Source organism: Macrotis lagotis, chromosome 4, assembly GCF_037893015.1.
Source record: "Macrotis lagotis isolate mMagLag1 chromosome 4, bilby.v1.9.chrom.fasta, whole genome shotgun sequence".
NCBI lineage: Eukaryota > Metazoa > Chordata > Mammalia > Peramelemorphia > Peramelidae > Macrotis > Macrotis lagotis.
Genome location: NC_133661.1, coordinates 197,512,132 through 197,538,853, shown reverse-complemented (window position 1 = coordinate 197,538,853; position 26,722 = coordinate 197,512,132). Strand labels below are relative to the sequence as shown.

General features: G+C 37.5%; 1 protein-coding gene across 1 annotated transcript in view; it reads left to right on the top strand.

Annotated features, from left to right (window-relative positions):
* The window catches only part of RASGRP1 (RAS guanyl releasing protein 1), a 110,468-nt gene that overhangs the window by 54,840 nt on the left and 28,906 nt on the right, over positions 1–26,722 (top strand). The window contains exons 3-6 of the mRNA XM_074235075.1: positions 9,345–9,450; positions 18,698–18,760; positions 19,325–19,456; positions 24,126–24,279. Coding sequence (XP_074091176.1) covers positions 9,345–9,450; positions 18,698–18,760; positions 19,325–19,456; positions 24,126–24,279 — 455 coding nt within the window. The remainder of the gene's footprint in view (positions 1–9,344; positions 9,451–18,697; positions 18,761–19,324; positions 19,457–24,125; positions 24,280–26,722) is intronic.

Here is a 26,722-nt window from a genome sequence, read left to right as displayed (position 1 = left end):
GGCCCAAAGCACTGGGTCTCCCAGTAGGGAACCCCTTTACCATCCTCTTCCACCTTTATTGGATACTTAAGTAGGTGTTCTATCTCCCCTAGAATTTAAGCTCCCTGGGGGCAAGAACACATTATATTTCAATCCTGGGTTCCTAGCCCCAAGCACAGTATATAACAGTTCAAAATGGGCACTTATATGTTTGTTAGCTGGAATTACTGACCCTAACCCTAAGAAGGGTAGCCATTAAGTTATTATTGGACATTAATACCTGAGAGGAGAATTAGTCCATCAGATTAGCTTATCCAGTCATGTAATTTCCTGAGGAAATTAAACAGGAAACTGTCCAAGGGAAAACCAGGATAAATCAAGAGCATGGGGTGTTGTCTTAGCAAACTTGAGAACCCAAGGTACCCCGGGGGCAGGTATGCTTGGGGAGAGGTAGAACTAGGCTAGGCCCAGCAGTTTTGCCCCAATGACCTTGACTCACTAGGACCAGCCATTGGAATTTCAGTAATTTGAATATAGTTCTTATTTTAGAGCTAGAAGGGACCTCAGCAGTCATCAACTCTATCCCCCCTCATCTTACCAATGAGAAACTGAGACTCAGGGAAATTGTCCCAAAAACCTCAAAAATTTTAAGTGCAACAGGTCCCCGAGGCCAGACCCAGTGCTTTTTCCACTGGAATATAGTGTCTAACCCATGGCAAATGATAATTACCACTAGCAGTTAACCAGAATTTTCCAGTTTACAAAGTGTTTCCCTTTCCATGATTTTTCCAGAGATAGAATTCAAGTATTTTTCTTCTGATTTTACAGATGAGGAAAATGAGGCTCAGTAAGACAGAGTGGTCTGCCTCTTCTAAAACTATTTTTTGAGCTAGCATTTATATCATTTTTTAAGGTTAGCAAAATGCTTTACAAATATCCCATTTTATTCTCACAATAATCCTGGAGCGTAAATATTATTGCTGTCCACATTTTACAGATGAGGAAACTGAGGCAGGAAGCAGTTAAGTGACTTTCCCAGAGTCTCATAATTACTAAGTGGCTGAGGGATTTGAACTCTAGTCTTCTGGTCTCCATCAGCAACAAAAACTAGCTGCCAATATGAATCCTTTTTCCACTATATCTCATTACCTATTCTTGCTTTTACCTCTGGCCATGATTATATCCATCTGTCAAAAGTCTTGGAAGTGTCCCAGGAGGATGTGTAAGATAATGGTAGTCAAAATTTCTTAAATCGATACTGTGAAAGAAGTTGTATGAGTTCTAAGTATCCTGACCCAGCCCCAGCTACCATAAGTTAAGGGTTTATTTTCAACTCACCATTTTTTTCACACTTCTCAAGTAAGATCTGGCTGTCATATTTTGGCCGTGATTACAGCCAGAATTTGTAGGTTTGGAACATGCTCAATATGACAGGGTGATATGCTTTGAAGAGCCCCAAACTTGGAGTCAGAAGACCTGGATTCCATTTCTGGATACATTATTAATACTGTGACCTTATGCAAATTGATTATCTTCCCCAGAACCTTCAGTTTCCCTAACTGAAAATGGGACTTATAATACTCAAACACCCTACCCACCTCATGGGGATGTTGTGAGAATTAAATGGCATAAGGTGTATCAAGTATTTTATAAGCATCAAATATATTTTAATATGGTTTTTCATATTATATGCAGAATCCCCCAGAAAATAAATATCCTTTGGCGTCACTGTCAGAGATTAATCACTTGGCTTGGTCATGGGTGTGATACAATATTGTAACTTTCTCTTTTTATGTAGTCTTTAGAATCATGAACTTTTTTTTCATTTGAAAAACCTATGCCATGTAAAATACTATGAAACTCAGCAAGATTCCAAAGGAGACTTAGCAACAATCTCATTGTCAAATGTTACCTTGTACCTCCCTCATCACTTCCTTCTCCTATTCCCCTATTGCCCTAGAGAGCCTAAGCATCATCCCACACATCCCCATGGGTTTCCATGGAAACTAAAGAGAAAGGGAAGGGAGAGTCAGAGAATATTAGGCTCTCAAGTTTCTCTCAGGTGGTTATGCACATATTTCCATGTTTGCATTACAACTGGTAGTTTTAATCTTCCTCAGATTACAGTTTTAGAGATGGAAGGAGTTGTCAAGGTCATTTATTTCAATCCCCTCATTTTGCAGTGAAGGAAACTGAGACCTAAAGAAGTTAATAAGTGATTTGTCAAAGGTTATATGGATGGTAGTTGCAGAGATAGAAAGATGTATAGGTGATTATTATATGGTAGGAAAATTACAAACTTACATATGTGTTAAATTCTGTTTATCTGTTAAGAAGTCAACCTCCTAAGAATCATTTAAAAAGAGGTACCAGACTTTTTGGCCATGACAATAAACATAGTGCAAAGACCCCAGATATATCCAGCACATTTAATAATGACATAAGAATCCTGGGTCCTTCACCTAGCTCCATTTCTTCCTATGGAAAAATAAAAGAGTTCATCACATGGATGTCTTGTTGAATAAGGAGGAAGAAAATCTGTTACATATAAGAAAGGACCCAAGAGTTTTGGAGCACAGCCCATCTTCATCTGATTCCCACAGGGCTCTGATTGGCAGGAAGTGTTTCAGAGCAGATGGAGGGGAAGAGCTCTGTCAGGATTCAGCCAAATGAGGAAGTGACTGCAAGGTCCGCTTAGAGGTGGAGGGTGACTAGGCATCTCAGGGTCTCAGTGGACACTCATGAGCTGGACAAATGGGGAAGCGGAAAATGAGGGCCATGCAAGAGAGTTTGGATGAGGAGCAACAGAGTCACACATGAATTAAACTTGATGATTGCTCTCAGGGGGAGGAGAGAACAGATGTCAACAGGCTTATTATGTGACCATCACCTTTATCTGAGGGCAGCACACGGTGTATTGATTTCCAGACATAAAGTTCATGCAATAGCTTTTGGATTCCAGGAAAAGTTCAGAGAACCCCAGGGTTCAAACTGATGTGGAGTTTTAGACAAAGAACCAACTGGTACCAAAAGAAGATTGCCCCATTATCATTAGGGTGGAATGGGTGGCACTTTGGACATAAGGCTATTTCTAAATTGCCTCATAAGGAAGAAGGAATGCGGAGTGGGGAGGAAGAGTATAACTCAGTAAATCTAACTGTACCATCCAGCAAGAGGCTGGAGCTAGGGGGAGGAGAGTAATTCCTGGTCTTTGGGGCTTAACATATATGCATCCTGGAAGTCAGGGCCATCCTAATCAGAGTGGTTTTCACCAATTAACAATAGCACAATTCAATCTTCACTTCCTGTTGTCTGACCAATCCAAATGGTAATTGTGAATACATTTGGATCTGTAGGCAGGAAAACCTGAGTTCAAATCCAGCCAGAGACACTTGGACTCTAGACAAGTCACTTAACCTCTGACTGCTTCAGTTTTCTCATCTGTAAAATGGGCATAACAGTAGTAACTGGGTTACTCCCTAATTGGGAGAGAATCAAATGAGATAATATTTTTGATGTTCTTTGTAAACTTTAAAGCATGATATTAAACACTAATCATTATCATTAATAGATTCAGAGCTAGAACAGACCTCCGAGAACATTTAACCTTTTGTAATTATTTTACAGATGAGGACACTGATCCTCTAGACTTATTTCCTGACTTTGGCTCTTCCTGGTCACTGCTTAGTATCATAAGGGAGGAATCATTTTATGTGAAAAGTCTTTCCTCTCTAGCTGGATTTCAAGCTAGGATTCTTGTCTTATAGAAACATAAGGCAAGGGGCTAAAAAGTTTGAGACTTCTATGGCATATGAGATTTCATAGGCATTTCTGTGCTTCACTGAGCTTAAATACTTTTTAAAAATAATTCTTTCTCTGGAGGGTAGCAGGGAATGAGTGGTAATGCAAACAGGCAGGCACACTTCACTATTACACATTTTATTTATTAGCTCTTTAATATGATACCCCACATTAAAATAAGCCTGAGGAAACCAAAAAATTGCAAAAATCCATTGAAATACTTAAATCATCTAGCAGCAGTAATAATAGCATATCCAAATAAAAACAAGCAGTTTGGATGGAGATTTTCCTAGAGCCACTCCCTCAGAATTAGCCAATTTAAAAATTTAGTGCTTTCTTTCAAAGAAAGATGGGATAATCTGGGATAATGATGGAAGAGGGAAACAACCATTTATTGAGCACCTACTGCATGACAAAATTTTACAGATATCATCTCATCCAATGCTCATAATGAGCCTGAAACATAGATGCTGTTATTATGTCCATTTTATAGTTGAGGAAACTGAGGTTAAGTGATTTGCCCATAGCTAGCAAGTATCTGGGGCTGAATTTGAACTTAGTCCAGCCTGACTCCAGGTCCAGGGGTCTATCCACTGTGACCCTGGTTGCTTGATGGACTGGGAGAATAGCTCTGTTTCAGTCCTATAAGAGCAACAAACTCATAATCCTCAGAAAAGTTCAGACTATTGGAGTCTCTGGAATGGAAAAGCCCTTCTCCTTATCAAAGCTAAGACTCTTGATTTATACCTTTAATCTCATATTTTCTTTTCTCCTTCAGAAGCACTCTCTTTTCTTATTTTCATTCTCTCCCCATTTTACTAGTTCCATCTCCATCTAAACATACTTCATTCTAACCATACTAAAATAGAAACAAAAACTTTTAGCATTGAAAAACAACATTGTACAGTACAAAGAAGTCTGGATTTAGAGTCAAAAGACCTGAGTTTGAAACTGAGCTCTGCCATTTATTATAACCTGTGTAAATTTGAGCAAGATACTTAACCTCAGACTATTTCTTCCTCATGTATTAAAAAACGAAAGCATTTATTAAGTACTTACTATGTACAAATGGGTTAATTTATGAGGATACAATTTTAAAAAAGAAAAGACTATCCCTGCTCTCAAAAAAACTCACATTTTAATGGGGAATACAACACATGGGATTTTATTGGAAGTCAGATAAAGAGATCCCATGGCCCTTCAGGAACATCAGTCATGTTGGTGATCAAGCATTTTCTTTAACCTCATTTCTAGCTGATAAAAGAATTTGTCTTTTTAAAAATGAAAGAATTGGAGTAACTTCAAATTCCTTTCCCTTCCAGACTATGAATGATCTTATGTGAAAAATAGAAGGGTGGTTTATAATCTATATCAAATTGCTAGCTTTTTCAATGAAGAGTGGGGGTGGATGGGGGAAAGGGAGAGATTTGGAGCTAAGTTTTAAAAATGAATGTTAAAAATTGTTTTTACATGTAACTTGGAATAAACAAAATACTAAATAAAAAAGAAGAAAATAAAAAATATGGAGTGGGAAGGCAAAGATAAATTGGTAAAGAGATTGAATTGGAGGCCTGAAGAGTTAAGTCTCATCCTCTCCCTTTCCCTCTTTCTTCTCTCATTCTATAAGCAAATCATTTCTCAATGCTTAGCCATTTAAAACCACTTCACCCCCACATAGAAGGTGTGAGGATTCACAGAATGAATGTGTTGAAACTCTTTGGAAGGAAATGTGTAAGGTAAAAAATTTTTTAAAAAGAAAAGAAATTTAGCTTCTGGAGGACTTTCATATGTGTTTAGTTTTTTCTCTAGTTAGCCAGAAGACAAAATCAGTTCAAAGCAAAGGCATTTAATGGAATTAAAACTGTGAAAAATTTTGCAATGGAAATTTCCCCTCCCATAATGTAAGATGTCTCATGGATGCATAGACACACATGATAGTGCATACATATATATATACATATATATATACGAGATATGTACATATATGTGTGTGTATATAGATGTATGTATATGTATATTTATATAATATGAGGAGATAGTCTTCCTGATTTCAGGACCAGTGCTCTATCCTTTGTATCACCTAGCTGCCTTTAGTTGATAGAAGATATGAGATAAAATAGGTAAGAAAATAGATAAGAAAAAATTAATTTTCTCAGTAAATAGATAAATTCATCTTCTAGTAGAGAGGGAGTATAAAATAGAAGACTTGTGGAGGGGGGAAAAATGGAAAATCTGGACACTTCAGAATGTTAGAGTTGATCAGAGATGGCTAAAAAAGTTGACTTTCAGAAGGAAGGACCCAGCTGAGGTTAGGCAACATGAATTTGGTGTGGACCAAAGCTTCAGGGTTTCATGACCTCTTCTAACACAATTCTTCAATTCAAGAGTTGGAGCAGAGAAGGCAGATGGATGGCATGGTCAGGGGTTGAGGATGATAAAACATGAATTCTGGAAGGACAGGGAGCAGGGAGTTCAAGGTAGTAGAAACGTTATGACTTATTGACTGATTCTCTTGAGCCTGAATAGAGGAAAGCTGAAGGCAGAATAGGAATAATGGATTGGAAAAACAGACAATAATAAAGGCAGTAGAGGTCATGGGAAGGAGGAAGAAAAATCTTAGGAAATGCCTGACAGGCAGACAAGGCAGATAGAGAAAGGAAAGGGAGTTAGTAAGGGAAATTTCCTAAGATCATTAAGGTTAAAACAGTTTAAAATTATGGTCAAATCTAAGGTATTACCACCACTATGAGTTACTGTGATGGAATGGAACTGAATGAATGAGGATTTCTTAAGTACTTACTATATACAAAGTATGGCAGGGGTGAGGAGGGAGGGAGGGAGGGAGGGAGAATGCTACAAATAGAAAAGGAGAGACAGCCCCTTTTCTCAAGGAGCCCACATTCTAATGAAGGGGATGGCACATATAGGAGGTTTCAGCTGCAAGTCAGATGAAAAGGTCCTACTTCTTAGGTATAGCAGCAAGGCAGATGGTCATACATCTTCTTTAATTGCCACTAATACAAATCATGTCCATTTCAAATCTTGAACCCCTTGATCATGCCAAGTACTCTGGTGGTGAAAATTTTTCTTTCTTATCCTTCAGCTTCTATGACTTGCAGAAGCTAAAGAAGTAGCTACTAGGTCTAGTCTACACAATTATAGGCATCTGGAAAGGCTGGGTTTTGAGGAAAGGAGGGTCTGATCCTTCAGGAGCTCTTGATTTATCTGATAATTGGTGGCGGTTGATGGTGTTGTGGAGGCCTCAATGATGGCCATAGGATCCAGGAATTGAGAAGACTGATGAACTCAAAAATTAAAGTGTTCACTGAGGATGAGAGCAGGAGAATAGTTTGGAGAAAAACTGCAAGCTAGGCAATGTTGGTGACAGAAGAAGAGGGACATGGAAGTCAGTAACTGATAGCATCAAGGATCTTGATGAAGATATGAAAATGAATAAAGTTAATTTCAAAGGAAAAGAGGTTGCTCAATCATCAAAAAGGAAAGTTCTATGAGTGGTAATGGATAGTAAATGGTATGTCAATTCCTGACCCTTTATCCAAAGAACAGTAACCAATGGAGGGGATGGCAAGAGACTAAATATTTTTAACAGAAAGTCAGGTTTCTGTGAGCCCCAGAATGTAAAAAGAGTGTGAGAGGAATAATTATGATATGATAATAACATTTATTTAGCAACTACCTTTATAGGGTGAAAAGTTATTTGTTAACAATAAAATGGGGTTCCAGTGGAAAGAGAAAAAAGATGGAGAAGGCCTGAGAAAGGATATGACTGGGTTGGATAGGGATGAGAGAAACCAGAAAGATTTCAGGAGTAATACAATAAGTACAAAGGAAAGTATGGAGAAGCCTATGGACTAAATTGGGCTATAGCCTCCTGTTAGAATTCTAGTGTTTCCTTGTAGAGTCCTTTTAGTTGATTGGAGTAAGGAATATGAGGGACAGTGTTATAATGGTCAACAGGAAAATTGCATGGTTAAAGGATAGCCAAGTAGATGTTGTTTTTACAGATTCCACAATCAGTTGGAGATGTTAAAAGCAATTGAAAAAAGTTTGGTAGGAGCCAGGAGTCCCAAGCAACAGTAAGTCTAGAGCTAATCCCAAGATTGGAGGTCAGAGTTGAATCGAAGAACATACCCAGTGGCTATGGTACTCTGAGGGCATTACCAATTGATGTTTTCCTTCAGCATTTGTTTTCACTTGGGCATCAATTGTCATCTTTAAATATATGTTCCATGAAGGCAAAGACATAAAATTTCTTACCTAAACTACCTATTTCCCCCATGTACCTAAACAGCTAGATGGTATAATGAATAGAGACACTAGACATGGAATGTGGAAGAACTGGATTCAAATCTTGTCTCATGTACTTATTTAGTGACCCTGGTTTCTTCGTCCATAAAATGGGTAAAATCCATGGGCTATCTTCAGTAACCTCCAAAGCTATGATCCTAAGATCTCACATGGTGCTCTGTATATAGCAATAAATTTTGAATCAAACTGAAATGTTCTGTCTCTGTGGCTTAAAATAACTAATGAAAGTTTTGTAAAAATTCTAATTTATTTCATATGAATACTCAAGAAAAATAAAGTCATATTTTGGAACTTTTAAAAGAGTTACTCAGAAGAATAAAATATTTATATTAATTTATCAAAGCTATACAATGGGGGTGACTAGGTGGCGCAGTGGATAAAGCACCAGCCCTGGAGTCAGGAGTACCTGGGTTCAAAACCAGTCTCATACACTTAATAATTACCTAGCCATGTGGCCTTGGGCAAGTCATTTAACCCCATTTGCCTTGCAAAAAACTAAAAAAGGGTACACAATCCACAAATTGTTCAAGAACTTAATAAAGCTGGTGATGAAAACAATCCCTAGGTCTTAAGACCAGTTAATACACTCCTTGATCATTTGGTAACTTTCAAAAAATATTTTCTTTATTTCCCTTATGACTTTGAATGAGGCTTGGAAAGGAACATCAGACTCTTTACCTGATAACTTTGAATGCTCATTTATAATTAAGTGCTCCTATATTCCATACCAGTCATTCAACAGATTGAGCCACTTTTTTCCCAAAACTAATATGCAGAATCCTAATGCAGGATGGACTAGGAATGCTGAAAAGATGCTGTCAATCCTCAACAGTATATGCTGTTGGAGATTTGACAGACCATAGGTTAGCAGATTCCACAAATAACCCCAGCTCCCACATTTACCATCAGCCTTATCCTCCTCCCTTACCAGCCATCTGGTGACGAAGGCCAAAAATGGATTGATGAGAGTTTCCCTCTTCTCCCTGCCTCTTGTCACCTTCAAAGGAGATTTTAATAAGCAACGAAACACTCCAAATGATGGGTGTTACAAAGGGTAAGGAGAGAAAAGAAGAAGCAAGAGGGGGAGAGGGGGGAGGCTTGAAGAATGCATGCAAAGGCTCCAGATAATTTAAAAACTTGAAAAATATCACACCCTTGATAGATGACTTAAATTTCTATTGGGTTCCCTCTCTTCTGCCAATGCCTAATGCATATGCTTCAATTTACTTTTCTAGATACAGATGGAAATCTGTGTCGGAGTAACCAGCTGCTACAAGTGATGCTAACCATGCACCGTCTCCTCATCTCCTCTACTGACTTGCTCCAAAAACTCATCGCTCTATATCCTTCAACAGCACAATGTGTTATGGGAAGAAAAGGGACAGGGGTAGAGAAGGGAATAAGCTTTTATATAGATACGGTCTACTAGAGAGACAGCAGGTGACTCAGTTGATAGAGCAGTAGTTCCATACTCAGTAGTTCCATTCTCAGACACTTAACTGCAGATACTTAATCTCAGACAAAATGGATCCACTGGAAAAGGAAATGGCAAATCACTCCATATCTTTGCCAAGAAACCTTCAAATGGAGTCATGAAGGATCAAGCATGATTAAAATGATAGAACAAAAGCCAACTAGTTACCAGGCTCTGTGGTACTTTGAAACCATTACTGCAAGAGGTAATGATGCTATTAAAGAACACAACCCAAAGAAGCATGTGACTTCTCTATATCAAAGGATTTGGCATCTCTATATTGCTGATCTCTTGACTCCCTTCCTAGGAAGTCACTTAGGAGCACCAAAGACCTCCCTGAGACACCTCACAAGCTGAGGAATCAACTCCTGAGAACACAAGTGGAGTTGTAATGAGCTCAGCTGGAGTTTGGGTCCAAAGCATGTTAGGTGATGGTATCTATGTTATTTATGAAGGATAAGATGAATGAGATATTGTTTTCTACCTGGCCCAAGAAAGTACATTCAATGAAAGTGATGTCACCTTAGTTCATAGACTCAAAGGATCATGCATTTAATCTAATCCAATGCCTCATTTTACAGATGAGAACACTGAGACTGAGAGAAGATAAGAGATTTGCCCAAAGCCACAGAGTCATCCAATATCAGCGGTGGGATTAGGTCCTCTGACTGAAGAGTTAGCATCTTTTCTACCACACCTTTCTATTTCCTTTTGTTTATTCAGAAGTTTTCAGTCCAGTGGAAAGGGAAGTGACCCTGGAGTGGACCTGGGTTCAGATCTCACCTCTGAGATTCACTACCCATATGACCTCGTGCAAATCATTTCTCCTCCCTCAGTGTCTTCATCTGTAAAATGAAAAGGAGTGGATAAGATGGTCTCTGGGGATCCTTCTGACTCTAGAAGTATGATCTAACTTTAGCTCAGTTGTAGGCCCTTAATAGATTTTTGTTGACTGACTAGTTGATGGTAATGGTGGTGATGGTGCTGTCACAGGAGCATCTCCAGGTCTAATTATTATTATTATTATTATTATTATTATTATTACTTCCCAGTACACCAAGGAGGGTAATTTCAATAGATCATCCAGAATATCAGATTTCAGAAGATTCTCATGAGCATCAAGATACCCAAGCACAACTCAATGAAAATTTCCTTGACAATATTTAAAATCCTTGCCCACTTTGAAGTATACACCTTCATCTTTAAAGGTGTTGTAATTGTTATCTGAATAAATGTTGCTGCAGAGATCCAATCATTGGACATTCTCATGCACATGTCACTAAGAGAAACGAAAGATTTCTTTTCTACTAACTCAGGCAAAATCCTTATATACTCCATGGAAGTAGACAGGGAGATGTGAAAAGATGGTATGTGAGAGATATTTCCATTTTTCAGATGGTGAATTCTGGAGTGTGCCTCTTCTGTCCTCAATTTTCCCATTTATTTAGGAAGGCTGAGACTCTGAAGAAAACTTGAAGATGTCACAAGTTTTAGAAGCAACAGCTTGTATTGTGCAGGCACATGCAGAAAGGCTGGCAAGTGGCCAAGATGACCTTGTTTGTTTCTTTAATTTTTTTCTGTGTGAAACTAGTAGAGATAGGAGATCTATGATCTCTTTATTCCTACTCCCTACCTGCCCAAGCACCTCCGCACTGCTTCATTTGCAAGAAGTGGTCCCTGAAAAAAAAAGATAGAGCCTGCTAAGTGGTTTTGAGATTATTTAGCAACAGTAAATAAGAGAGCTGCCCTAAAACTTGAGGGATCCAGTGAGTAACTGAGTAGCCAAGAATGGATCCCTAACTTGGAGTCAAGAAGACCAAGTTAAAGTTCTGTTTTTTAGTTAGTGACCAAAGGAAGATCACTTAAACTTCTGTCCCTCAGCTTCCTCACCTGCAAAATACATTTGGATACATTTAGTACCTACTTCACAGGTTGCTGTGAGATTTAAACATGTATCTGCAAATTGTCAAATACTATATGACTGTCATTTATTTTTCTGTGTTCTTGCCTAGTAGGATCTTACATGCTAGTTTTCATCATAGCATCCCCCACCCATAGGGGTTGGATTGGTCACACCTGACACACCAAAAGAAACGAAGGATTTCCAAACAAGGAAAACGTTTGTCCTTCATGTAGGGTGTTTCCAAACACAGTCCTCACTCAGAAGTGTAAGAATTTTTCACTCAATTAGTCTAATTGGCTTTGCATTTTTTCCATTGCAGGAAAAAAAAACAAGACCTCACATAGTTCAAATGCCTGAAGTCTTCAGGTGGAACGTTTGGAAACACCTAAAAGTGTTCACCAGGAGTTGGGGGAAAGCTTAGGAAAGGTGAAGTCTTAGCTACAGAAAGCAAGTCGAAGGTCTGAGCACCCATAGGCTGCCACTGCTCTGGCAAATATCCATTTCTTCACATACCCTGAGACTACACAGTGGCCCCTGACTGACTGACTCAATCAACTGGAAAGCTATACTCCCTCATTTCCTGGGTTTTTGTTGTTTTGTTTTACTCTAACCTGGAAGTCAATGAGATTGTGACTTCAGAAATCAGCTAGGCTATAGCAGTTTTCAGGTCCCTTTCATATTCGTAAAAGTTGTTAATGCCTCCCACAATCTAACAATATTTATTATATTAGAAGTTAAAATGTCTTAGCATTACAATGAGTTTTGACCATGTAAACCCCCTGAAAGGGGAATCTGAACCATACTCTGAGAACTTCTGAGCTAAATGAATACCTCAGGAAGAAATAATTCCAAACAGATTAAGAATTGAGCCAAGGCAAATTTGTCCAAGAATTTACCCAAGGTCACACAGATTGTAAAAGAGTTAATTTCAATCCCTTTTATATATATATTACTTTTTTGTAAATCTATATATTTTAAAATTATACTGACCTGCACAATAGATACATATATATTTTTAATTAATTTTTATTAAAGATATTATTTGAGTTTTACATACATATATTTTAAATCAAGTAAGATGTGTTAAAGTTAAAAAGGTAAAAAAAATAAAAGAAAATGGAATTAGAGAATTTCAGAGACCAATTCTACCATTCTACATGAACAAGAATCTCTCCCACAATGTATCTGTCAAATAGTCAAGTTTGTTTAAAGTCTTCACCACCACCATCACACATATATATCTACTTTTCTTGTCTTCCTACACCTTACCCTCTCCCATGTTCTCTGATATTCAGTGACTGACCTCATATTGTTCCTCCCACAATACACTCCATCTCCCAACTTTGGAAGTTTTCTCTGGTTTCCCCGTGCCTGGAATTCTCTCCCTCTTCATTTCTCCCACACTGGTTTCCTTGACTTCCTTCAAGTCTCAGCTAAATTCCTACCTTCAATAAGAAGCTTTTCCCAATCCTTAATTCTAGTGCTTTCCCTCTGTTATTCATCTCTAATTTATCCTGTGTATAACTTGTTTTATATAATTTACATTAGACTGTGAGCTTCTTGAAGGCAAGTGTTGTCTTTCTTTTTATTCCCAGTGTTTTGCACCGTGTCTGAAACATAGTAGGAGTTTAATAAATGTTTATTCCCTCTCTCCCTCCCTTCCTGAACTCTATCTTATCAATGTCCTTCTACAATGTGGGACCCAGAACTGAACTCAGTACTTCAGATATAGTCTTACAAGGCCAGAGTTCAATGGGACTTATTACCCCCTTAGTTTTCTGGAAGCTAAGTCTTCCAATGTAGTCTAAAACTGCATTAGGATTTTATGACTATCATATCAAACTATTAACTTATATTGAGCTTTTGGTACACTTAAACAAGCCCTCAGATCTTTTTTTAAAGGAAATGCTATGTAGCCACACTGCCCCCCATCTTACACTTAGGAAATTGATTTTTTTCAAACCCAGGCTTAAGAATTTGTATTCATCCTCATTAAATTCCATCTCATTTAATTTTTCCTCTGTATTTTAACCTTTGGGGATCCTGTCTCTCACCTGAAATATTAGTTATACTAATCACCTTCATATCATCTGTAGTTTGATAATTATGCCATCTATGCCTTTCCCCAGGCTTCTGATGGAAAATATTAAACCACACAGAACTAAGCTCATGTTGCCTAGAGAGCTCACTTCAAGCTGACATTAAATCATGTGTGGCTATGTTTTTGGTCTAGAGATTACCACAGTTTCAAATTCACCCAACTGTATTATCCAACTCACATATTTTCCACAAGAATTGCATGAGAGATTCGGTCAAATGCTTTGTTGAAATCTAAGTAAACTATTCTACAGTATACTTTCTGTCATTAAAGGAGAACAAAATAATTCTGGCATGGAATGATCCACATTGTTCCTGATGAAGTCAAGCTAGGTCTTTGTGACCACCACTAAAAGACTAGGTCTTCTAGTAAATGTTCCTTAACCATAACTCTTCATACTTCTGCCAGCAGTCAGAGATAAGCTCCCTGGTCTATTGTTTCCAGAATTTGTTCTTTTCTTCCTTTTGAAAATCAGAACATTTGCCCTTCTCTTCAGTCCTGAGCCTTCTCTCCTGCTCTCCATGGTCTCTTTGAGATCACAAAATGTATGAGAAATCTCATCTGGCAGTTCTTTTTGTAGCAGAATGTATAATTCATCAGTGCCTGATGACTTGAATTCTTAGAGGATGCTTAGCTTTATCTCCCTACTTATCTGAGGTTCGGTTTCCCTATTAGCCATTTTTCCTCTGACTTTCCATTCCAAATATCATTCTTTCCACAGCAGGAAAAAAAGCAAAAATTTCTGTCAGCTATTATCATCTTCCCCTCCACCCTGAGTGACAGACCTGTCCCTTCTTTGATTCCATTCTTTTCCTTCAATATGGATTTTGGGGGGTTTGTTTGTTTCGTTGGTTGGTTTTTGGTTTTTGGTTTTTTGAAGGCAATGGAATTAATTGACTTGCCCAAGGTCACACAGCTAGGTAATTATTAAGTGTCTGAGGCTGGATTTGAATTCAGGTCCTCCTGATTCCAGGGCCAGTGCTTTATCCATTGTACCACCTAACTGTCCCTCAATATAGATTTTTTTAAAAATATTTTCTCTTTTTCTTAATCTTTAACCAGCAGCCTCAGGTCACTCCAAGCTTTAGTAGTCCTAACACCATTCTTAAAGGATTATGCTACAGTTTTCTAGTCTTTGTTTCATCTTTTATAGCTGTATGAATGACCCTGAGCAAATCACTTAACCTCTTACTGTTTCAGTTTTCTTAACTGCAAAATGGAAATGATTTTAATAGCATCTGGTTCACAAAGTTGCTGGGAGCATCAAAGCAAATGAGAAAATATTTGTAAACTGTTTAGCCCAATGATCGATTAGTACATGCTAGATGCTTAATAAATGTGTTTCCTTCTCTCCTTTGCTCCTCTTCCCTAATAACCCCTTGAGTGACTAGCCTATCTCTCCTATTCACTATCAAATTTCACCCAGGAGGAGTTAGCTGTTAGATCTGCTTCCCCATCTGCTAGGCAGGCTTCAACTCCCATTGAAACTGTCAGCATCTGGAGATTGGAACTATCTTTTGCCATTTTGTATACTTAGAAGTTAGCATGGTGCCCGGAACATTTTCATGTTCAGTCCTGTCCAAAAACACTTAATAAATGGTGTTTGATTAATTCAACTCCTTACAGTTTGGTTTCCACCCCATCATTGCCCTGACTTATATCTAAAGAGTTACCATCAATTACTCTTTGATCACAAATCCATTGACCTTCTCTCACTTACTCTTTTTTTGGCGGGAAGGGAGACATAAGGAAATCGAGATTAAGTGACTTGTGCAAGATCACACAGCTAGTAAGTGTCAAGTGTCTGGAATCACATTTGTACTCAGGTTCTCCTAATTCCAGGCTAAATCTATCTACAGGCACCACCTAGATACACTTTTTTTCTTGCTTATTGTTAACTTCAGGAACAGCTTTGAATCTTAACCATTGCTACCTATTTGAAACTCCTTTTTTGATCTCTATGATACTGTGGTCTCTCTGAATTTTCCTTTTTTATCTGAAGGTTTATCTTTTGTGTTTCTCTTCCCCCCACTCTTTAATATGTCTTCCCTAAAATTCTGTCTTTAGCCCTATTTCTTTTATATATTCTCTCTATACACATCTCTGATAACTCATCTAGTTCTATAGCTTTAATTATCTCCTCTATCCAAATAATATTCAGATGTTTATCTGTCAAGCTGACCTTCCTCCTCACCATATTTCCACCTACATCATGGGTATCATTACCTGGATGTCCTGTCTGTGACTCCCTTTTAATATGTCCAGAGTCAATTTGTCACTTTCCCAAACCAGTTGCTTCTTTCTGACCACCCTGTTTTCATTAATGGCATCACCATGCTTCCAGAATCTGGGCCAAAAATACTTGAGTTCCTGTCTTTTGCTCACCTCTCTTTACCTTCAATATCCATTCAGTTGATGAATTTTTGTCAATTTTGCCTCCAGAATATCTGCTATCCCTCTCCTTTTCTACTAATACAGTCATCACTACAGTTCAGACCATCATTACTTCTCATCATGTGGTGGAAAGTTGCATTACCCCTTGCTTTTCCCCTTAGCCATCCTGCTTGACTCCTCTTAGAGAACCTCCTGGCTTTACCATCTCCTCTGCCATTGGCTCCCCATTGGCTTCTCCAAGCCTTTTTCTACCCTTTCTATGTACCCAGGTGTATGAAATATTCAAAGTTGATAAGTGTGAAGACTTGCTACAACCTTCTCATGGCTGCTTATCTATCTTTGGTGTCCATCTTTCACCCAATTCTCACCTATGACTCCAAAAAGCTCATAGAATGCACCATGGCCTCACCCCAAGAAACCATCACAATAGATGACCTAAACCAGGTTAAGGGTAACTGACAAGCCTCAAACTCATCAGGGAGACAGGAGAATATCCCCCAGCAGAATGGATGGATGAAAACAGTTTGTTCTAATGGTCATGAAGCCAGGAGCTATAGAATGCTTAGAACTTGGTGAGACATCGAAGATACTAAGGTCATCACTATATCCTGGGCAATCATCAGTTGTTTTGACTTAAGTCTGGCCATAGGACTTCAATGACTTTAAAAGAGAAAGTGACCCTGATGACTTTGTGCAACTCTGCCTTATATAAATCCAATTTATACACCAGTCCAAGACATCACTGCATGATGTCATTGATCCTCTTTGAAAACTAAGGACAAAAAACAATAGAATACTCTCTGAATTCCCCACATATCAGTCCTGCCAGAATAATATCCCTAAAAAACAATTCTAACCATACTTCCCTGCTCTAAACCCTTCAGTGACTTTTTTTAGTCCAGTATACCAAACTCCCTCTCCCACCTGGTTTCTATTTATTTTTCCAGCCCTATTTCCAATTATTGCTGTTGTTCAGTTGATTTTTTAGTTGTGTCCAACTCTTCATGACCCATTTGAGATTTTCTTGGCAAAGATATTCAAATATCATTATCATTTCCTTCTCCAGCTCATTTTACAGATGAGAAAACTAAGGCAAACAGGAAAAAGTGACTAAGGTCAGCTAGAGAGTGTCTGAGATCAGATTTGAACTTAGGAAAAGGAGTTTTCCTGACTCCAGACTTGTTCATTGTACCACCTAGCTGCCCAGTTGTGAAAAGTAAGATTGCTATTTTGAAAGTTAACAAAACTTCCAATTACCCCTTTTGTATTCCCTATCCTATAAAATTTGATTTCCTGTATCCAAACATGTCTAGTGCTTTTCTGCCTCCATTATGATGTTCTCATTACTCCCTCTCTGGAGCACTGCCCTCCCTGTCCCAACTCCACTTCTTAACTTGAAAAAATTCTCCTTATATTATGATAAGATTTAGATGTAAGCTAGGAGGACCCTTAGGGGTCACCTAGTACAACACTGTCTTTCAAGGCCCAGATCAAATATTACTTCCTCCATAAAACTTCTGTCACCTCTCTAGAATGGAATAATTTACATTCCCATAACATTTTGAACTTTTTCTTGGGGATGGAAGGTGTCAAGACCTATGAATGGAGGAGATTCTCTCTAATAGTGCAGATTACAACTTAATGTCTTAGAAAGTTGTTTAGGACATGCTGAGGACCAAGTGATTTTCCTCTGGATCACATAGCATGTATCAGAGGCAGGATTTGAATCCAAAATTTCCTTAACCGACTTTGCCTCTCCATCATGCCGTACTATTTCTCTTATCCCTCATGTCCTTATTCCTCTCTAATTATATAATATTGATATGCACCTATTTTATTTCCCCTATCATATTCTGCTCTGCAAAAAGGGACAATATCTTTTCCTTCCTTATTCTTCCATGATTTTCACATCCTCTAGTGCAGAGACTTTTCAGAGTAGACTTTCAGAAAAATGAGATGGATAAACGACATGGATTCAAATACTCCCTGTTGCCACTCGTGGGACTGCAGACATGTGATTTAACCTCTTTGGGTCTCTGTTTCCACATCTATAAAATGATGGGGCTTAGACTGGAAGAATTCTGAGTTTTAGATCTATAACCTATGAGACTTCCTTATCTAAAACAATGGGACTAGAATTTAAGGCCTCAAAAGACCTTTTGATCTGAAAATGCCACAGACTTTTCCTGTAATTCATTTAATTTAGAACACTTTTTTTGGCAAAGCTATTATGAGTTAGAGGCAGCTAGATGGCACAGTGGATAGAACACTGGGCCTGGAGTCAAGAAAACTCATCTTTTTGTGTTCAAATCTGACCTTGGACATTTTTTAGCTGTCAAGCAAGTCACTTCACCCTTTTTGCCTTTTTTTGCCTGTTTCCTCACAGGTAATATGAACTGCAGAAGAAAATAGAAAACCATTGCAGTATCTTTGCCAAATGGTATCAATGGTGTCAAGAAGAGTCATACATGAAGAAAACAAGTGAACAATAATACTCTATAAGTTAGACAGAAAATAATCACTAATATGTGATATAAAGGGAATATTTTTCCTCCAAGATGGAGAGGCAGGAGGAGTAGATGAGGGAAATGATAATATCGGGTACTTGAGTATTAGGAAAAGGTATTTTGTAAGGACTTATAACTCTCAACAAGGTTAAGACAGGTTTTATGTGAATTTGATGAATAGAGGCTTCCTTTTTCCTTAACCTAGTCTGTACATATAAGGATGCTTTGGCCAAGCATAAACCTGGCCTTTGTCTGAAGATCTGCTATTTTGTAAGGTAAGGTTTCTGTTTGATGTCAATGCTTTTCCAGAACTGGAAAAAATGAAGTCAGGGAATGGGAGAGACAATGATACCCAATCTTTCCTCTACCTTTTCCCTCTCATCCCATGCATATATTTTTCCCAGAGTTGGAATGTAAATGACAGAATGTTTACTCTGGAAATCCATACTAATTTTCTTTTTTCTGAGCTTATTAACTCAACTGCTTTTAACCACAAGAAAGTATGTAAATTCATTCTTGAATCCTCTTATAACTGTTTGACATAAAATATAAGTGGAAGTGTCAAGAGATGATGAAGGATCTCTTCAATTTTAACACACATTCATCTGAATTTCATGTGCTATTATGCATTGAGCCAAGTGGATGTCAGTGACAGCAATTTTTTTTCAGCTACTAAAACTAAAAAAATGGATAAAAACCAGACTCTACCTTTTTTTCCCTTTAAGGCCTCTTTATTAATGCACAAACCTGCTACCATCATTTTGGGGAATCCACCAAAGGGGAAAAGTTCTTTCTTCCTTAAACTTTGAACTCACTGTTTTTTAATCTCCTCCTTGTAGATATTGGATAACGGAATTCTGGGTCATGTTTAAATTGGATACCAGCTTGACAAACACTATGGAGGAGTTTCAGGAATTGGTGAAAGCTAACGGTGAGGAGTTACACTGCCGCCTAATTGATACAACTCAAATGTGAGTGTCCAGGTTTGGAGTAACCTTTCAAAGTCATGTTGCTTCTGTAACAGTCATAGAGAAGCTGCCACAGTAGCAGCAACTGCTACTAACTACTGGGAGCTAACTTGTTCAAAGAAGCCCACCTGTCTGTCAGGATGACTCACATTACTTTATGAAAAAAGTTCTCTCTTTTGGAAAAGCCTGATTCTTTAACCAGGAGGCAAAGAAGAATAATATACTGGAACTGTAGACTCCCTTGTCCAAAGATCAAAAGTGATTCTACTTGTTTTTTTTTTAAAAGGTAGACTGAGAGATATGAACTTTTTATGGCTATTAATATAAATAATAATATTTAATAAAAATCATAGATATTAATATAAAAAGTATAGCCATGGGCAACTATATAACCTTTTTGAGTATCAGTTTGATTATCCATAGAATGGGTATAATAAATATAATATCTACTTTATGGTTTGTTATGAGATTCAAATTATGATAATATATGAATCTTTTTTGAAAAATATAAAATATGATTTATAAATTTCAGTTTTCATGACCATGATAGCAGTGATTATGGAAACAGCATTGTCTATCATGTGGAAAGAGCTAGTTAAAAATTTGATGAGGCAATGAGGGATGAGGAACACTGATTCGCCGTCTACTGTTTGCCACACCCAGTGATTTAACTTATTTGATATAACACATCATAGGGCCATAGATTTAGTTTTATTCCTGGAAAGAACCTGGGGACCCTAAGGGTTGTCTGGTTCAATCCCTTCATCCACTAAGGCTCCAAAAAATAAAATGATTGGACCAAGGTCATACAGGAAATAAGCAGATGAGATGAGATTTGAGCACAGGTCTTCTAAGTTTGGATCCAGAACTAGTGATATTTATGTAACTATCAGAAACCTAGAATTCTCAATCTAGAGGAATAAACCAGAGGCCTTCAGATCTATCCCCCATAGGTTGCTCATCTGCAGGTCTGACTAGTCCATCCTAGGAAATTGAGTATCTTTCCTGTTTTCAAACCCTGTGGGGGGAAAAAAAGAAATTATTTCCTCATTACCCTTTTTTGTTATTATTCAGTCATGTTCAATTCTTTGAGACCCTGTAGACCAATGCTGTCCATGAACTTTTCCTGCCAAAAATAATGGAGCAGTTTACTATTTCCTTCTCTAGTTAATTAAGGCAAGTAGAGGTTAAGTGACTTGTTCCAGGTCATACAAATACTAAGTGTCTGAAACTAGATTTGAACTCAGGTCTTCCTGACTCTAAACCCAGCACTCTATTCACTGAACCACTGGCTCCACCCCAGAGGAGTATATCATGTGTAATTAAAGTGCAACATGTTGGTGAACACTGACATTCCCAGAATATTAAGAATTGGAAAGGAACTAAAAATCATTATTAGAAACTTTTCCCTTACAACACGAAAAAATGTTTTTCTACAGTTTTACCCATTACTCCTAGTTCTCTCCCCTAGGACAAAGCAGAATAAATCTTTTTCCACAATATGGATATTAATAGTCCTGTTTAGGGGTAGTTGACTGCCCTAAAAAAATGGGATAGTGGAAAGAACACTGAGCAAAAAACACAACAAATGGTTTATTTGTGGAAGAAATAAAATCATAGTAAAATGTATATGAAAAAACAAATTGGCAAGAATATTAAGGTAAATCTTGTAGAGGAAGGGGTAGAGGAGAGGAAAGGGATAAAGAAAATGATCTTATATCCACAGAACTTAAAACATATTACAAAAATACTCATTTATAAAACTATCTGGTACTGAACCAAAAAAAAGATATAAGTCAAAATAGTAGACTTTCAAGCAAATGTAAACAGAAGATTAGTGTTTGATGTAATTTTAGGAAATAAAAATTGGAGAAATGTTTCATTATTTAGCAAATGTACTTGAGGAACTTGGATAGCAATTCGATGGAAATTGATTCAACCCCATATCTCACACCATATAACACAATGAATTCTACCCAGAAGATACGCAAACATAAAAACAAATACTAAAAAATGAAGAATGGGGGCAGCTGGATTGCTGCATTGGATAGAGGATGAGTCCTGGAGTCAGGAAGACCTGAGTTCAAATGTGGCCTCAGATACTTAATAATTATTTAGCTGTGTGACTTTGGGCAAGTCATTTAACCCCATTGTCTTGCAAAAGCCAAAAAATATTTTAAATGAAGAATGTAAAACAGAGGAATAATGTACTTATATGAATTATGAGAAGAAAATACCTTTTTAAATTTAACAAAGAGAAATAATTATTAGGGACAACATAGGTATGTTTGACTACATTAAAATAAAAAATTGAAAATGTAATCAAGGAAAAATAGATTGGGGAAAACATTTATGGCAAATGTAATTGATTTAAAACTTGGCATCTAAAATATATAAGGAACTATTAAAATTTTGCAAAGTTAATACTCATTCTATAATAGATAAATATGGTCAAAGAATGAGAATAGACAATTTCCAAAAGTAAAAATACAAATTCTTAAAAATTTCTTGAAAAATTAATGAGATGCAAATTAACACAACTTTAAGTAGCAAGTTCCCACCCAACCAAAGGTAAGAAAATAATATAGAGTAATGAAATTCAGTGTAGGAATGGTTGTGGTAGAACAAGCACCTTCTGCTTGTCAGAAAGTACATTTACAGAATTGTTTTGGAGGGAAAATTTGACAATACATAGAACAAGGTAAAAAATAATTAATCTGACTAGATAATTTCATTGTAGCAAATATCTTCTGATTTTTTAAAGCTATCTTTTCAAAGATCTTCATAGCCAAATTATTAACAATTGCAAGAAAGTGACCTAAATTTCCAACAATTGAAGAAGGGCCATGATACATTAATGTAATGAAATAGTATCATTTAAAAATCAATAATAACATATTACAGTTGGATAAGTGCAGGATTTGGAGACACTGGACCAGATTCAAATACTGTGCTAAACTTTGCCTTATGACTTTGGGCAAATTATCTAATCTCTCTACATCTCAGGTTCTCATCTGTAAATTTAAGAAACTGGTCAATGAGATCCTTTGCAACTCTAAGTAATAAAAAGTATAGTAATATAAAAATGTCTGCAAAAATTTATGAAATTATACAGAGTGGAAAAGTAGCACTAAAAGAATAGAATACACACTATGACCAAGTAAGAGGAAGAGTAAATAAGAATGAATGGGCAGCTAGGTGCAATGAATAGACCATTATACTTGGAATCAGAAAGACTCATTTTCCTGAGATCAAATCTGGCCTCAGATAGTTACTGTGTGACTCTGGACAAGTAATTTAACCCTGTTTGCCTCAGTTTCTCAGCTGTACAATGAGTTCGAAAAGAAACTGGCAAACCACTCCAGTATCTTTACCAAGAAAACCCCAAAATGGGGTCATAGAGAGTCAGACATGACTGAAAGAACTGAACAACTGAGTCAATCTAAAATCCTTGATAGTCCTAAGAAATTCAAAGGAATTTCCACATCACTATATGAAATGCTAAAGCAGTTCTCTGCATATTTACTAAAGACAGCTAAGTAACTAAGAACACTATCATTCCATGTGATGGGTATAGAGATGCTCAAAGAAAATGCTGATGTTCACAATACTTTCCTTTAAAAATGTTAGATGAGGCAGCTAGGTGGTGCAGTGGATAAAGCACCAGCCCTGGAGTCAGGAGTACCTGGGTTCAAATCTGGTCTCAGACACTTAATAATTACCTAGCTGTGTGGCCTTGGGCAAGCCACTTAACCCCATTTGCCTTGCAAAAACCTAAAAAAAATGTTAGAAAATTCTGTATTTATCAAAAATATGTGTACCAAGTTTTCATTAGGAATTGTTTTCTTCCTACTTTTTAGGGGGGGTTGGGATTATTCTATACTTTATACTAGCATTCGAGTTTTATCAATCTATTACAATTTTTAAAGTGTTTCATTAATGAAATTTTTTGGAAATACTGTACCTGTGAATGGGGATTTTTTTCTTTCCAAGAAAAAAGAAAGTCAGGTAAAGATGCTACCTCATTGTTCTTATCTCTGTACACCTAGCCGTTACATTTAAGGTTCAAAAGCAGATCCGTTGCCATAAAAGTCATTCATTATTATGTGGAGTGCTTTGGAGGAGCAAGAAGAGCAGATAATACGACATACTTAGACAAAAGATCTAGTAATAGGAAGTTGAAACTGTGACTAGTGCCTATGATTAGGCTCTTCCATTAGCTTGAAATAAATTCATTTTACCCTACAGTCATCTTAAAAAAAAACTGATTTGGGTAAATTTGATGGTAAATTATTTTATCCAAATAAATATTATCTATATTCTTGTGGAAAATGTTAATATTTTTGAAAAAAGTAACTTTGATTTATTTCTCTTTCCTCTCCCTTCTTTCCTCCTATCTTTATCTTTCTCCTGACTTTCTCTCTCCAATACTACCTGTCTTTTTCTCTCTCTCTCTCTCTCCATTTCCTCCTGTCCCTGTCTTTCTCCTCTCACAATCTCCTGTCTCTATCTCTCTGTTTCTGTCTGTCTCTCTCTGACTCTGTCTGTCTGTCTGTCTGTCTCTCTCTCTCTCTCTCTGTTTTCCTTTCTTCATTTTCTGACTTTTTCTCTCTCTCTCTTCATTTCCTCCTGTCTCTTTCTGCCTATCCGTCTTAAACTCATGCAACAAAAGCAATGCTAGAGACTGGTCTAGGAAGCTTACTCAAAGGATAAAGCCCAATACCAGCAAAAAACGGAAAGTCTCACTTCTCTTTGACCATCTGGAACCAGGAGAGCTGTCTGAGCACCTTACTTACCTTGAATTTAAATCCTTCCGAAGGATATCGGTATGTTTCTGGGACTCTGGTGAATGCTTTGGGACTTCTAAGAAAAACACATAATTGAGATTTGGGATCTGTGCAATGCTGGGACTCAAGAAGAGGGAGCAGGACATAAACCAACAAGGAACAAGGGATGGGTGCATATACATGTTGCCATTCACTCAAGGTAAAGTGAAAAGAATCCTGTTCTCTAGGACCTAGATTCGAATCCTGATGCTCGCAGTTAGAATCTGTGTGAACTTGGACAAATTATGTAACCTCCCTGGGCCTCAGGTTCATAGTCTGAAAAATGTACTAGATGATCTTGGAGGGCAGCTGGGTGGTACAGTGGATAGAGCACTGACCTTGGAGTCAGGAGGACAGGAGTTTGAAATCCTGCCTCAGACACTTGACTCTTATTAGCTCTGTGATCTTGAGCAAGTCACTTCATCCTGATTGCCTCACATCCAGAACCATCTCCAGTCATCCTGATTCATATCTGGTCACCAGACCCAGATGGCTCTGGAGGAGAAAGTGAGGTTAATGGCTTAACATAGCACCCCCTCAACTCAAATCTGATTCACATGCTTGTCATGGTATCACCTCCCTGAAAAGGTGGTCTTCTTCAAAACTTAAATATTAACATTAGATTAAGATACCTCTAATCCTAAAGAATTCCTGCATCTTGGCACAGTAGTCAAGGTGTCCTCTTCAAAAATATATCACAAAGATTTAGATGATGTATCTGTCACTGCCATGCCACCTACCTCTATGACCTTGACTCAATCCCTCCTTAGCTTTCTAGATCCCAACATGGCAGCAGGTTTCTCTTTTCAATTTTGCTCAGTGACTTACTGTCAGCCAAACTGTCTACCCTCCAAACCTTGCCACTACCCAATACTTTGTGGTGCTTATAAGATATGAGGGATCCAAGAATCATGAATTTAAACCTAGAAGGGACCCCAGAATTTATCTAGTCCAACATCCTTCCTCATCCTATTTTATCTGTAAGAAAACTCAGGTTCAGAAAAGGTAAAATGACTAGATCAGAATAGGCTGTAAGTCAGAATTTGAACAGGTTCTTGGGTTCCTACTCCACTTTCCCTTCCTTTACACCACATTGTAAAAGTGTTTGTTACTCAGGCAAACAGCCTGGTGCAATGGGAAAATATCTGCACTTAAAGCTGAAAGACCTAATAGGTTCTGTGTTGTCACTGGAAATGGTTGGGCAGCTTAAGGAAGGTCTTTTCCTCTCCTCAGAACATGAACATCCCTGCTGCAATCACAGCAGGACAAAAGAAACCTCACTGCCAGGCAGCTTCCTTCATCAAGAACCTCTGGCCCCATACCCACCTGGTAAATCACCAAACTACAGAGTGTCACTCCCCCATATCCTGACCCCTTCATTCACCCACCCCCTGCCTTCAAACAGAAGGAACTGCCTCAAACAAATGGCAACCGACAACATCTGCCAATGACACCTGCCAGCAGGGTGCAGGCCCTCCAACCAGTCACATTAGAGGGGAACTGAAAAGGGTAGTTTATCACCCCTGGAATCTGAACTGGCAGTGCCTTCCTAATCAGACCTACTGAAGCTACATTTGATGACAGTGGCCAGATAAATTGTGGGGGAAGTAAGAAAGCATTGCAAAAGTGACAACTCTAAGTTGGCATTTTCCTTGGCATATTCCAACTGCTTTTCATTCGTTCCTTCAACAAACATTTATTAAGCTCCTATTATGTGACTGGAATTGGGTGTACAAAGAAAAATGTTTAAAATGAGAATAAAAAGCCAGTCCTTGCCCTCAAGATTCAACTTTTTTTATGACAGAGCAGATTTCTCTAAACCATCTGTGTTTTATCTAGATAATTTTTTATAATTCACCTGATCTATAAGATCGGATGGAGAAAGAATACAAGAGGTCATATGCACTATCCTCTTGTTAATAATAGATAATGACATTTACTATTTTCTTTTTAAAATGTTAAAATATTTCCCTCATTAAGAGGGAAAAGGAAATAGAATATATATATATATATATATATATATATATATATATACATATATATATGGGATTTACAATTAGGCAGCAAATACTTAATGCAACATTTGTTTTCAAGCAGGTAAATAATTATAGGATGATAGAATCACTGTTTTAGAACCTGAAGGACCTTAGAGACCATTGAGTCCACCCCCCACCTTGCTAAACACACACACACACACACACACACACACACACACACAATTTTATAAATGGGGAAAATGAAGCATAGAAGTTATGTGGCTTACTTAAAACTCTACTAAGTGTATGAGGCAAGATTTAAAACCTGGTGTTGCTGAATCCCAAATCCACAACCTTTTCTAATTTACTGCATTGTATCAAACTCACTATGATTCAGCAAACAATTATTAAGTACTTACTTACTATGTATCAATCACTGTGCTAGACATTAGAGTTACAAAGATAAA